The sequence below is a fragment of the Lepidochelys kempii genome, chromosome 2 (genome assembly GCF_965140265.1).
Source record: "Lepidochelys kempii isolate rLepKem1 chromosome 2, rLepKem1.hap2, whole genome shotgun sequence".
In the NCBI taxonomy this organism is placed as follows: domain Eukaryota; kingdom Metazoa; phylum Chordata; order Testudines; family Cheloniidae; genus Lepidochelys; species Lepidochelys kempii.
This window is the reverse complement of record NC_133257.1, coordinates 188,473,373-188,485,490: the sequence shown is the minus strand read 5'-3', so window position 1 is coordinate 188,485,490 and position 12,118 is coordinate 188,473,373. Positions and strand designations below refer to the sequence as shown.

Genomic DNA, 12,118 nt, shown 5'->3' with positions numbered 1-12,118 from the left:
TGAGTTTCACAATCTAATTTCACATGGGGTGAATAAGTAGTTCCTTGCTTCCGTTTAGAATATATCTTTTTAATTTCATCGAATGTCCCCTTTTTTGTGCTATGAGACAGGGAAAACAGAAATTCCAATCTACCTCCTGTATCTCTCTCACTTCCCCCCCTTCTGTCTCTTTTCTAAAGTAAAACAATCCCTTTATTTTCAATCTCTCTTCATATGAGAAGTTTTCCATATTCCTAATCAGTCTCATTGCTCTTCTCTGAATACCCTCTAATTCTTCAATATCCTTTTTAACATGGGATGGTCAATACTGCACACAGTATTCCAGATGAGGCCATGCCATTGATTTATATAATAGCATTATATCTTTTTCTATATTATTCTCCATCCAGTTCCTTACACATACTAACATTGTTTTTTTGACCACAGCTACATATTTTGCTGAGGCTTTTCACTGAGTGTCTAAAATGATGTCCAGATCCCTTTCCTGAGTTTATACAACAATGTAAACACCTATAAAAGTTCACTAAAGCATCTATTAGAAAGGAAAGGGGAATAAAATGTCAGACAAATAGATACCAGAAAGTTTTAAATTTGACAAGTCATATCCAAAACCAAAAATAAAGTACTGTTCGCACTCAAAGTATGGAATTCTCAATCATACGCACCTCATCGTACATGATGTCTTTCTTTTCTTAGAAGAGCTACATTACTATCTGAGCTAATAAGAAAGACCTTGGCATTGCAGGAATCTAAGAACACACTTTTTTTATTATTATTATTATTAATTAAGCTTAATTTTGCTCAGAAAGCACCATACAAGTTTGAAATATTAAAGATAAAATTGTAGTTTGCAAGCCAAGAATACTCTTTGATCTTAAGTACCACTGAAGATATCACATCCGATGAAGTGAGCTGTAGCTCATGAAAGCTTATGCTCAAATACATTTGTTAGTCTCTAAGGTGCCACAAGTACTCCTTTTCTTTTTACTGAAGATATCAGGGAATAAACACACTTCTGTAGTCTAAAGGAAGAAATTCCAAGCCCTGCACCTGGTTTGACCAGCTGGGCAGATGCCTGGGAGTGGGTAAAAAGATATTACATACACACAGCCCTACAGAGTGGTTGTGGAATTGCTACGTGGAAATAGCTTTGGCCAAAGAGCTTTTATGTTACCCATCTTCATGAAGGAGGAGGGAAAGAACAAGAGGAAACTTGCTGTGGTTATCCATGCCCTATCCCCTAATTGCTGTGCACAGGGAGTTCACTCTGAGTGAGGCATGCAACCTCCACTCCTCCTCCAGATCATATTCCTAATTTTCCCTGTTGTATGACAAAGTCAAGGTCAAAATTACATTTACGATGGAGGCAGAAGATGGTTTCACAACAGAGGATTTAACAGAAATACAAGTTATGTTCAGAATGTTGAATGAAGGATCAAATACACAGAATATAGTCTTTTACAGATACCACTTCATCCTTGAGAAATTCATGTATTCTGTCACTGAAATAGAGGATCCTAACTATATAGTTCTTCTTCACCCACAAAATAATGGTGTCGCACAAAATAATATACAAGAAACCACTAAATCATCACCCTCATAAAAAGACACCAACTTATTTGGGACTCTGGCAAGGGACCATACTAGACAACACCAGCCATGCCATTTTAATGGAGAAGATGTATCATTTTGCTGATTGACAGAAATGCAATGAATGTAATGTGCTCCCTAGCAACAGTTCTAATTAAGTAAGTGTGCCTTTTATGAAGGTTTCACAGTAGCAGCCCTGTTAGTCTGTATCCACAAAAAGAAAAGGAGTACTTGTGGCACCTTCGAGACTAACAAATTTATTTGAGCATAAGCTTTCGTGAGCTACAGCTCACTTCATCGGATGCTTATAATCAATGTGTTAGTCAAATAAATGTGTTAGTCGCTAAGGTGCCACAAGTACTCCTTTCCTTTTATGAAGGTGAATTCAGCTTTGACCATGTAATTAATCAAACAAAATTATAAAAATGTACCTAAAGCTCCATTCAGTAGTATAACTTTCTGAGCACAGTAGCTAAATAATTTTCAAGTTCTCCATTGCACTTGTTGGGCTTTGACTTAGTACTTTTTAGAGCCCCATTTGTTTGGATTGACGGAACTGTATGTGCAGAAACAAGAGTATATAGATTTCCAGTTTATTTACTCTTGGAAAGACTTTTTCTGGACCAATCCATGAGTCACTGTCAGAGGAGACTCATTCTGGGTAGGAGAATTTTGGCCTTTTGATTGATATGTCTGCCTGCCATTTATCCAAGGCCAGTTAATAAGAAAACTCCATTATTCCAGATTGTTGGAGGTGTATTGCAGAAACTAATTTTACAGGTAGGAAATTCATTTTTCTGAGACACTTGGTTAGTAAAGTGAAATCCCCTCTATTAGCACAAACCCCAGTGGAAACAATAATATTAAGTGGCTATCCTGAATGTGCTGCAAAGATAGGTTTCAGAATGGTAGCTGTGTTAGTCTGTATCAGCAAAAACAATGAGGAGTCCTTATGGCACCTTAGAGACTAACAAATTTATTTGGGCATAAGCTTTCGTGGGCTAGAACCCACTTCATCAGATGCATGGAGTGGAAAATACAAGAGCAGGTATAAATGCATGAAAAGGTGGGAGTGTGACCTCACACCTGGTAAGGCAACTTCCATCTTTTCAAAATTAACCGGAAGAAGTGCAGTGATTTCAGGGACAAGAACATCTACTTGTTCTGAATACGAATATTTGATAGCATTCAAATATTAGCATATATCAGCACACTAAAGACATAAGTGCAATATATAGTTCCATAGTAAACCTCTGCCTAGTCTGTTTTCAATTTAAGATTCAAATCGAATGAGAACCTATTTTTTCTTATATTTCTTTTTTGTGTTTGAGTGACCTCTGGTGGATGTCTGTACAGCAAAAACAAAATTGTTCTCTGCAGGTCGCCTTGAATACTAAACTTTGCAAGCTTTTATCAAAAGGTACTGAACTCCTCAAACAAGAAGCAGAGGGACTTTGTGCACACAGAAATTTAGAAGGGTTGATTTTTTTTTCTCTCAACGTGTGCATGAGTGTAACGCTGGGAAATGTGCCAGACTGAAGTCCTCTATTCACTGAACAACACACACACGAGCAGTTAAAGATTGAAAATACTATCCCACCCAGGGGAATCTACCTTATCCTGAAGAGACTATTTCTAATGGTAAGGAGATAGATTAAGTCTCTATGCCCATTCAGGGCTTGATCTTGCTCCTATTCAAACCAATGAAAAAGCCCATGTTGACTTTAACCACGTGGATTCAAGCCCTTAAGACCCTGGCCTCTCAGCTAAGATGGTCAAAACAAGTACTAACCAGGGCCACCAGCGTTAGGTTTTGTGATGTGGATAATCATTCTCTAGGAACTGGACTGAGACCAGTCACTTCACATTAGGTGTAGTTTAGATCCCCCAAGATGTTCTGACTGGCTGCAGCCTGTTGTGACACCCCAGCATGCAACTTGCTTCATCAAGACAGCTATCTCAGAGTTCTAACTGAAGTATTAACTGGCTCATAAGGAGACAAGTAAGGGGCATTATTTTTTTAATACAATTTAGAGTACAATTTTGAAAGGGATTATTTTTAATATCTCAAAGGCATAGAATCATCAAACATCTCAAAACTGTGCCTTACACTTTCGAAAACATCACAACCCCAGCATGAGTTTGTGGTTACAGGTCAACCACAGAGCCGTGCTAGTACGTGCACTCAGCTCACATGGTATCAGTGCAGGAGCTAGCCAATGTCAGTTTGAGGAAAATAAACCAAAAAGTCACAGTATTAAAAAATATATTTTAAAAAGTTACTGGTATTTATGTTCTTTGAAGTCAGACTGTCCAGCTCTGACACTGCTGTGATGACTCAATAGGCACCAATTAGAGCTCTGCAGGTCTAACGATCTCTGACAGCTCCCTCCTACTCTTCCTCTCCTGAGCCAACCATACTCTGGAAAGTCAACCAGTTCTTTGTACAGTTTAAAATTATTTTAAAATGTATATATTTACAGATTACTTTGAAGACATCAAAATGTTTGCATTGGATTCTGCTAGGATGGTCTCACAATATGTTTATTAAAGCTGAACAATACTTTTAATCTATGGGTGATTGAAAATAAAATTCTTCTTTGGGAAAAAACTTATTTAGAATAATTATCATTAGGGCTAGAGTAGCAAACATATATACAAGCTGGAGATGAATGTTCATGAAAGACATTTTCCCAGCTAGTCTACCAGAAATATTAAAAATAATCTGATCCACATACCAGATGGCTCTGGAAATGACAATAGCTCTTCAGTTTGAACATGCCCCAGTTCAGTAGTTTGTCCGGGGTCCAATCGCTTAATGGTTGCTGTGTGGAATTCATCCATACTCTCAAATCTATGGGCTTTTTGAGTTTATATGGAAGATTACCAGAATGGGACACAGTCTGGGCAAAAAGCAGTATTAGCTCAGTGCAACAACTGCTCAATTTCTTCGTTTAAACTCACTTAATGGAAGTATGCTTCATGAGTGTTTGTTATTCCACACTTTCCATGGGATAACATATCTGCTATACTAATTTGATGGGAAATGGCTGGCCAATATTTAATAATATTCTACTGGATGTAAAGATTTCCTAGGCAAATACCTGAAAACAAAAACTGTATGTGTATCTTGGAACTATCCTTTAATGTCTCGCTTCATTAAAATAATAACAGGAAACATTGCCACATCTGAGAGAAAGACGTTAAAGGTGACACTGACATTGCAACCTGGAATTCAGGTAGGATGCAGCTGGTAACAGTGTAAGCTTCTGAAGTAATCTAGAGTCTTTCCCCTATTTCTGATGTGTGATTTTAAAATATATTGCCAGGAATTGTGGAATAAGATTCCAGATTATCCAGTAGAATTCTCATCTTTCTCAGAAGATGAACACACGTCACAAAATGCTATATCAAGATAATTATTATAATTATAGATAATAATGAAATGATTATGCACAATGTTCTGTATGGTGCATCCAGAAGAAGGCACCTGGAATAAAAAAAATAAACTATGAAAACTGTAGTGCTACATATGTAGTTAGCTATTGATTAACCAACGACTGCGTGTGCCTAAAGTACTAAAACTCTCTCCTAAAGCCAGATCCGTATACAGAGGATGTGTATTTGTGTTAGGAGAAATTTTAGCAGCTGTGCTGTTCATGTGCTGATGTCCACTGAATATAGGAGCTATGCATGAAAATCTCTTCAGTTGTTAATTTCACTGTTTTGTAGAAATCTCATCAACCTTAAACACTTTAGATAAACATGAATGATTGGCTGCCACCAAGTTCAGGAGTTTTGTGTACATGTGCCATATGCAAATAGTAAAATTAAAATGAAATGTGATTAAGTCATGTCAGCTAACCATCAGTATGTGAAAATTTATAAAAGATTCAAGTGGTATGGAATAAAAACATTTGTTTGTTCTCCGTACTAAATAATTTTCCCCTGCAATATTATGTTCTAGAATGGGTGGTGGAATGTCAAACTGAGTCCCATTCCTACATCCTTTTTCCAGAATTTAGTTATCAAATTTATTTTGCTTTCTTTAAAACAATAGTAATAATAATTACCTTTGAGGATAACTGACTATACAGAAATCCATCATATATTTTTACATTATTCCAAAATTCAGTAAAGAAGTGTTGTGATAGCCTAGCAACAAATACCTGCAAAACTGAGTTTCTGAAAAAGGCTGTAAATATTGCAGTTCTGCCAAAATATATTTGGAACAACCACAAGAATAGCATAAATATATTACAACATGGATGTGTACGTTTAGCTGATAGGATGCACTGTATGCCCATTTTCACATTTGGGGGGAAATAAAGCAGAGTTCAACAAAAGCTGTGAAAATTTCTGAGTTTGCGAATAAAAATATCGATAGTCTTCTGAATTTTTGGCAACTTAAATAATCAAAAGGTAACTTACTTCAGTAACAGGTACATTTTCTTTAAGTTCAGTTGTATGCAATGCTAGTAAAGCAATCACCCTGGCTATTTTGGCACGTCTGTGAATTAAATACATTTGTTAGCTTCATGAAAAAAATTAAAATTTGAAAAAGAAAAAAAAAAGATCAGACAAGTTCAAGATCCTACTTATTTATAACGGTGTATTGTACACAGTGAGTACAACAGAGGTGGGCAAACTGCGGTCCATGAGACTATCCTGCCTGGCCCCTGCCCTGCTGTCTTACCTCCCCCGCAGCCCCCAGCTCGCCGTGTTGCCAGCGCTCTGGGTGGCAGGGCTGTGAGCTCCTGCCAGGCAGCGTGTCGGCATGGCTGGCTCCAGCTCTGAGTAGCATTGTAAGGGGGCGGGGAGGTTGGCTAAGGGGTAAGAGTCCCGGGGGGGCAGTCGGATAGGCGTGGGAGTCCTGGGTGGCCTGTCAAGGGACGGGGGGGCGTTGGATAGGGGGTGGGGTCAGGAGACAAGGAGCAGGGCAGTGGTTGGATGGTTCGGAGGTTCTGAGGGTGGCAGTCAGAGGGCGGGAAGTGGGAGGGGGCAGATAGGGGGCGGGGACTGTTTGGGGAGGCATAGCTTTCCCTACCCGGCCCTCCATACAGTTTTGGAACCCCGATGTGGCCCTCAGGCCAAAACGTTTGCCCACCCCTGGTGTACAATATGTGTATTGTACACAAAAAGTGTATAGTGCTAAGTGTATGCAGTTTTGAAGCATAATTTTACATTAACAAAAGCCCAGAATTTTTTCTTAGATACGTTATCCATTGCCCTTTAAAACGGCATTTTATTTCAGTAGCTCAATTGATTATGACTTCGGCAATTACCTGTGCAAAATGTCATGATTCTCCCCTGCGTACAATAAAGTGTACGTTACTATGAATATTACCTAAATTATTCATTAATCACACTCATCTACATTTGTTTAAAATACAGAAAAGCCATCATAAATCATTTTTAATCTTTGACTCCAGTTGTCAAAATAGATTCCAATGCCAGAAATGAAGTGCATGTCAGAAAATTAACTCTAGATAAGAGAGTTAAAACTACCATTTTAAAAATAAGGAATTTAAAAAAATCAAGCTTTCTATAAAATAACCAGCAGAGGGCATTATTCCATTATAATTTTTGACAGGATTGCTTCAAAGAAACTCTCTGTTATTATGGATATTATACTTAGTTAGAGCAGGGGTTGGTTTGTTTGGGGATTTTTAATACACTACATCATAAACTACATTATAGAATTTGTAGATGTAATTCCAGATCCTTTATTTTTTCTACTCAGTTTTGCGTATTATTGTTGAGAGATTTATTCAGGAATATAAATTTTAACAGCACATCCAATTTGCAAAAGAAATTGAAAAAGATGTTAAGTTATTCTTCCTTTATATAAATATCATTAATTAAATCTAATGAGGCAACTCTTAGAATACATTTATTATTTATAAAATAAGTAAAATCACCAACCGAAAGTTGAAATTGGTAGTGGCTAAAATGTAACAGATCTTATTAGGCTTGAGGTACTAAAGAAATTCAAATCAGAACACATACAGTTATATTATGTGATGTCTGTGATCATTCCTCTTTCAAGGTAAACCACAGCAGAATTGACATGGCATAAACAAATGCTTAAAGTATGCCCTATAAAATATTCAGCAACAATCAGCATTTGAATAAATTCATTTGTAATAAGTTGTTTGTTACTTACATATCCCAATTTGAAGCTGCCCGCAACTGTTGTATTAACAACGGGAACTAGAATAAGGAATAGATAAATATACATTTTTATTTCTCAAAAAATTCCCTATTCACATATGAGTATATAGATATACGTCTTATGAAAATACATATTAAGATTTTTTTTAAAATGTCTATTTTGTACTCTGACTACAAAAGACCTTGGGTGCCGTTCAAAATCCATTGACTCAAAAGGATGTATTGACAGTTTGGAAAAAATCTTCAAAGTTTATGTTCCTAACGTTTAAAAAAAAAAAGTGAGAAATTTTTTGAAGCTTTGCTTAAAAATATATTCACCAGATAAAAATAAATATATACTAGAAAAATTGTGATCTGCCAACACACACAAAGGTAAACACACAAATGGCTATTCATCTGAACTAAACAAACCAAACAACCAGCTTACAAATTCTACGTTACTCTGCAATACAATTGTTTTGGCTAATATCAAGTCTAGTATCAACTGAGTATTCAACACACCATCTGTCAGGACTGTTTCCAGCCCTCACACAGACTCTATGATCTAATATGTGTCTGTCCCCAACTGTTATGATCTTATTTAGTCTAATGCATGTGTGGGAAAACTCTGCCTTTATTACTCCACTATAATTGCAATGACTTTATTGAGGGCAGAATTTGACTTCAATGGAGTTAGTGGCACACATGTAAATAAGGGGAAATTAGGCCATGAATGTTTACCTTCAGTCAAACAAAATAAACTAAAGAAAAAAACCTCAAAATTCAAAGCTGTAAACTTATTTAAAAAGGCAGTTTGTTATAATAATTCTGAGAGTGTGTAGATCACTTCCATAGTTAAAATACAGAGAAGGGAAGTGCAAGCTTTTGCTATTTTTGCATACCCATGACTGAAAAATGAATTATGCCACCACGCAGAGACCAGCAAAACTGATTTCCACATGCAGTTTGTTTCCTTAATGGTTGTATATGTTTTAGAAAACATGTTTACCATCTATAAAGGTATGGTCAAGGAGGATTGTCTAACATTTTGATATGCACATTTTTTTCCAAGAGCAGTTTTCTGTGTTACAGCTTTTATAAATAACAATTTATAGCATCTTAAACATTTCAAGGTGCTATTAATGTTGGAGACAGTTTAAATAATTATTTAATTAACTCTATTAATGTAGCGAATTATAACCAACAAATTCATCTGGAGTCTAAGAGACAGACAATGCTCCATAACTTCTTTTCAAGAAACCTAATTGGTACATTTCATTGCTTTGTCCTTAATTGGCTGTACTGCATGTGTTTTTATACCAACAGGTTCTTAAAATAGAAGTAAAGGGCACCAGTGCTAAAGGCAGCTGACTTTTGCTGCAATGGCTGGTATGTGAACCATGCTGACTCTCCGGGAACTTTACTACTTACCAGCTGTGAGCTGATTAACCTGGTTGCTACTTCCTTGTGGCCAGCCACAGTGCACAGATAGCACAGCAAATTCAATTTAGCTCGTGTTGCCCCTGTGTTCTTCTCAGTGGAGTCAACCAATGAGCACACTTGTTGCAAAAAATCATTCCAGTCCATTTCTTTCAGAGATAATAGCTTCTCAACTGTACACAAAAAATGTCAGCAGCTGTTTAAAAATTATGAATGGACACCTTTGATTTTACTTTTAAATACTAAAATATAGTTATGTCCACATGAACCAAAGTAATTTTAAAACTTTTGGATACAATCACAACTTTGCCTTAATGTCATCGTAAATATCAAAGAATTTAATTTTATTAGAATACAATTATGAGAATTATCAAAAAGACCAAGAGAAAAAAGGGGATATAATACATAACAGATCTATACAAAACTATTTTCAAAGAGCAAAATCCATTAGGTTCTTATTTACAGTTTTCATTTGGTCCTTGCTTAAGTAAACCCACACTGCCTTCCCATGGATTATAGGAAGTGATACTGTCCTCATTCATTCTTTAATTTTTAATCAGATTTCATCAATGGGAGTTTGCCAGAACAACAATAAAGCAAAAATTAAGTAAAAAAGTCTGAGGAATTTGCTCAGAATCACAACTTATTTGAAGCATGTGTGCAGGTATGCATGTGCTTAAACAGTTGTAGCATCAGGGCCTAAGTGACTTGAACAAGAGAGTCATATCGCAGCTGGGATTAGAATTAATTTCATGACTTTCAAGGAAAGCCATGAAAATTCTTTCATTCCATAGAGCTAAGCAATCCTGTCCATTCCTTGTTGCACCCCTAAAAATATATTTATTTTTGTAAATGGTATCCAGACATTTTCATAGTGAATGTGTTGATTGTTCTTGGCAATATTTAAGGGGACTAATTCTCTTCTGTCTTACACCAATTTTACACTGGGATAACTCCACTGACTTCAAAGAAGGCACTCCTGATTTACACCAGCGTAAGCAGGAAGAGAATCAGACTTTGGGTATTTATTTTAACCTTGATTCTCATCTTTGAAAAGGAAAAGTTTAGCCCTCAGTGTTGATATTCAGCACCAGGCTAAGCATCTTTTTACAAGATATTCTAACACTAGCCAAACAGTTGTTTGCCAGCAAAAATAAAAAACCTGCAAACTATGCTAGTTTTATAGCCTCAAACACAATCGTCCAGTTGTTAAATAAATTATATCCAGCTATTGTATAGCAAATGACACTGGAACCCATTTGTAATGCAGATCAAACTATTCAGCTCCATAGTGAACAGTTTCAAAGTTGGATGCTTAAAGGCAGATACCTCAATCTACATTCAGACACCTAAATAAGCAGCCTGGAATCCAAGAGCTGTTAAGAACCTTTAGTTCCCTTTGAAGAGACAATGAAAGTTGTGCGTGCTAAGCACCTCTGAACAGCAGATCACTTATTTACATTCATACTGTATTTTGGCAGGTAATATTTCCAACACACCTCTGAACAACATACTAATCCACAGAGACCTTCCTACCAACACTACAAAAGGAAGGATTCTAGGTGGACTCCTCCTGAAGGTCGAAACAACAGACTGGACTTCTACATAGAGTGCTTCCGCCGACATGCACGGGCTGAAATTGTGGAAAAGCAGCATCACTTGCCCCACAACCTCAGCCGTGCAGAACACAATGCCATCCACAGCCTCAGAAACAACTCTGACATCATAATCAAAAAGGCTGATAAAGGAGGTGCTGTCGTCATCATGAATAGGTCGGAATATGAACAAGAGGCTGCTCGGCAGCTCTCCAACACTACTTTCTACAAGCCATTACCCTCTGATCCCACTGGGGGTTACCAAAAGAAACTACACCATTTGCTCAAGAAACTCCCTGAAAAAGCACAAGAACAAATCCGCACAGACATACCCCTGGAACAGCGACTTGGGGTATTCTATCTGCTACCCAAGATCCATAAACCTGGAAATCCTGGGCGCCCCATCATCTCAGGCATTGGCACCCTGACAGCAGGATTGTCTGGCTATGTAGACTCCCTCCTCAGGCCCTACACTACCAGCACTCCCTGCTATCTTCGAGACATCACTGACTTCCTGAGGAAACTACAATCCATCGGTGATCTTCCTGAAAACACCATCCTGGCCGCTATGGATGTAGAAGCCCTCTACACCAACATTCCACACAAAGATGGACTACAATCCGTCAGGAACAGTATCCCCGATAATGTCACGGCAAACCTGGTGGCTGAACTTTGTGACTTTGTCCTCACCCATAACTATTTCACATTTGGGGACAATGTATACCTTCAAATCAGAGGCACTGCTATGGGTACCCGCATGGCCCCACAGTAGGTCAACATTTTTATGGCTGACTTAGAACGCTTCCTCAGCTCTCGTCCCCTAATGCCCCTACTCTACTTGCGCTATATTGATGACATCTTCATCATCATCTGGACCCATGGAAAAGAAGCCCTTGAGGAATTCCACCATGATTTCAACAATTTCCATCCCACCATCAACCTCAGCCTGGTCCAGTCCACACAAGAGATCCACTTCCTGGACACTACAGTGCTAATAAACGATGGTCACATAAACACCACCCTATAATGGAAACCTAGTGACCACTATTCCTACCTACATGCCTCCAGCTTTCACCCAGATCACACCACACGATACATTGTCTACAGCCAAGCTCTACGACACAATCACATTTGCTCCAACCCCTCAGACAGAGACAAACACCTACAAGATCTCTATCAAGCATTCTTACAACTACAATACCCACCTGCTGAAGTGAAGAAACAGATTGATAGAGCCAGAAGAGTACCTAGAAGTCACTTACTACAGGACAGGCCCAACAAAGAAAATAACAGAACGCCACTAGCCAGCACCTTCAGCCCCCAGCTAAAACCTCTCCAAC

At 37.8% G+C, this 12,118-nt stretch overlaps 1 protein-coding gene across 3 annotated transcripts in view; it reads right to left on the bottom strand.

Annotated features, from left to right (window-relative positions):
* Positions 1-12,118, bottom strand: part of ULK4 (unc-51 like kinase 4) — a 388,751-nt gene that overhangs the window by 333,091 nt on the left and 43,542 nt on the right. For all 3 annotated transcript variants that reach the window (XM_073333132.1, XM_073333131.1, XM_073333133.1), the window contains exons 15-17: positions 9,175-9,356; positions 7,757-7,803; positions 6,022-6,100 (exon numbers count right to left, since the gene is read on the bottom strand). In XM_073333132.1, the coding sequence (XP_073189233.1) occupies positions 6,022-6,100; positions 7,757-7,803; positions 9,175-9,356 (308 nt within the window). The remainder of the gene's footprint in view (positions 1-6,021; positions 6,101-7,756; positions 7,804-9,174; positions 9,357-12,118) is intronic.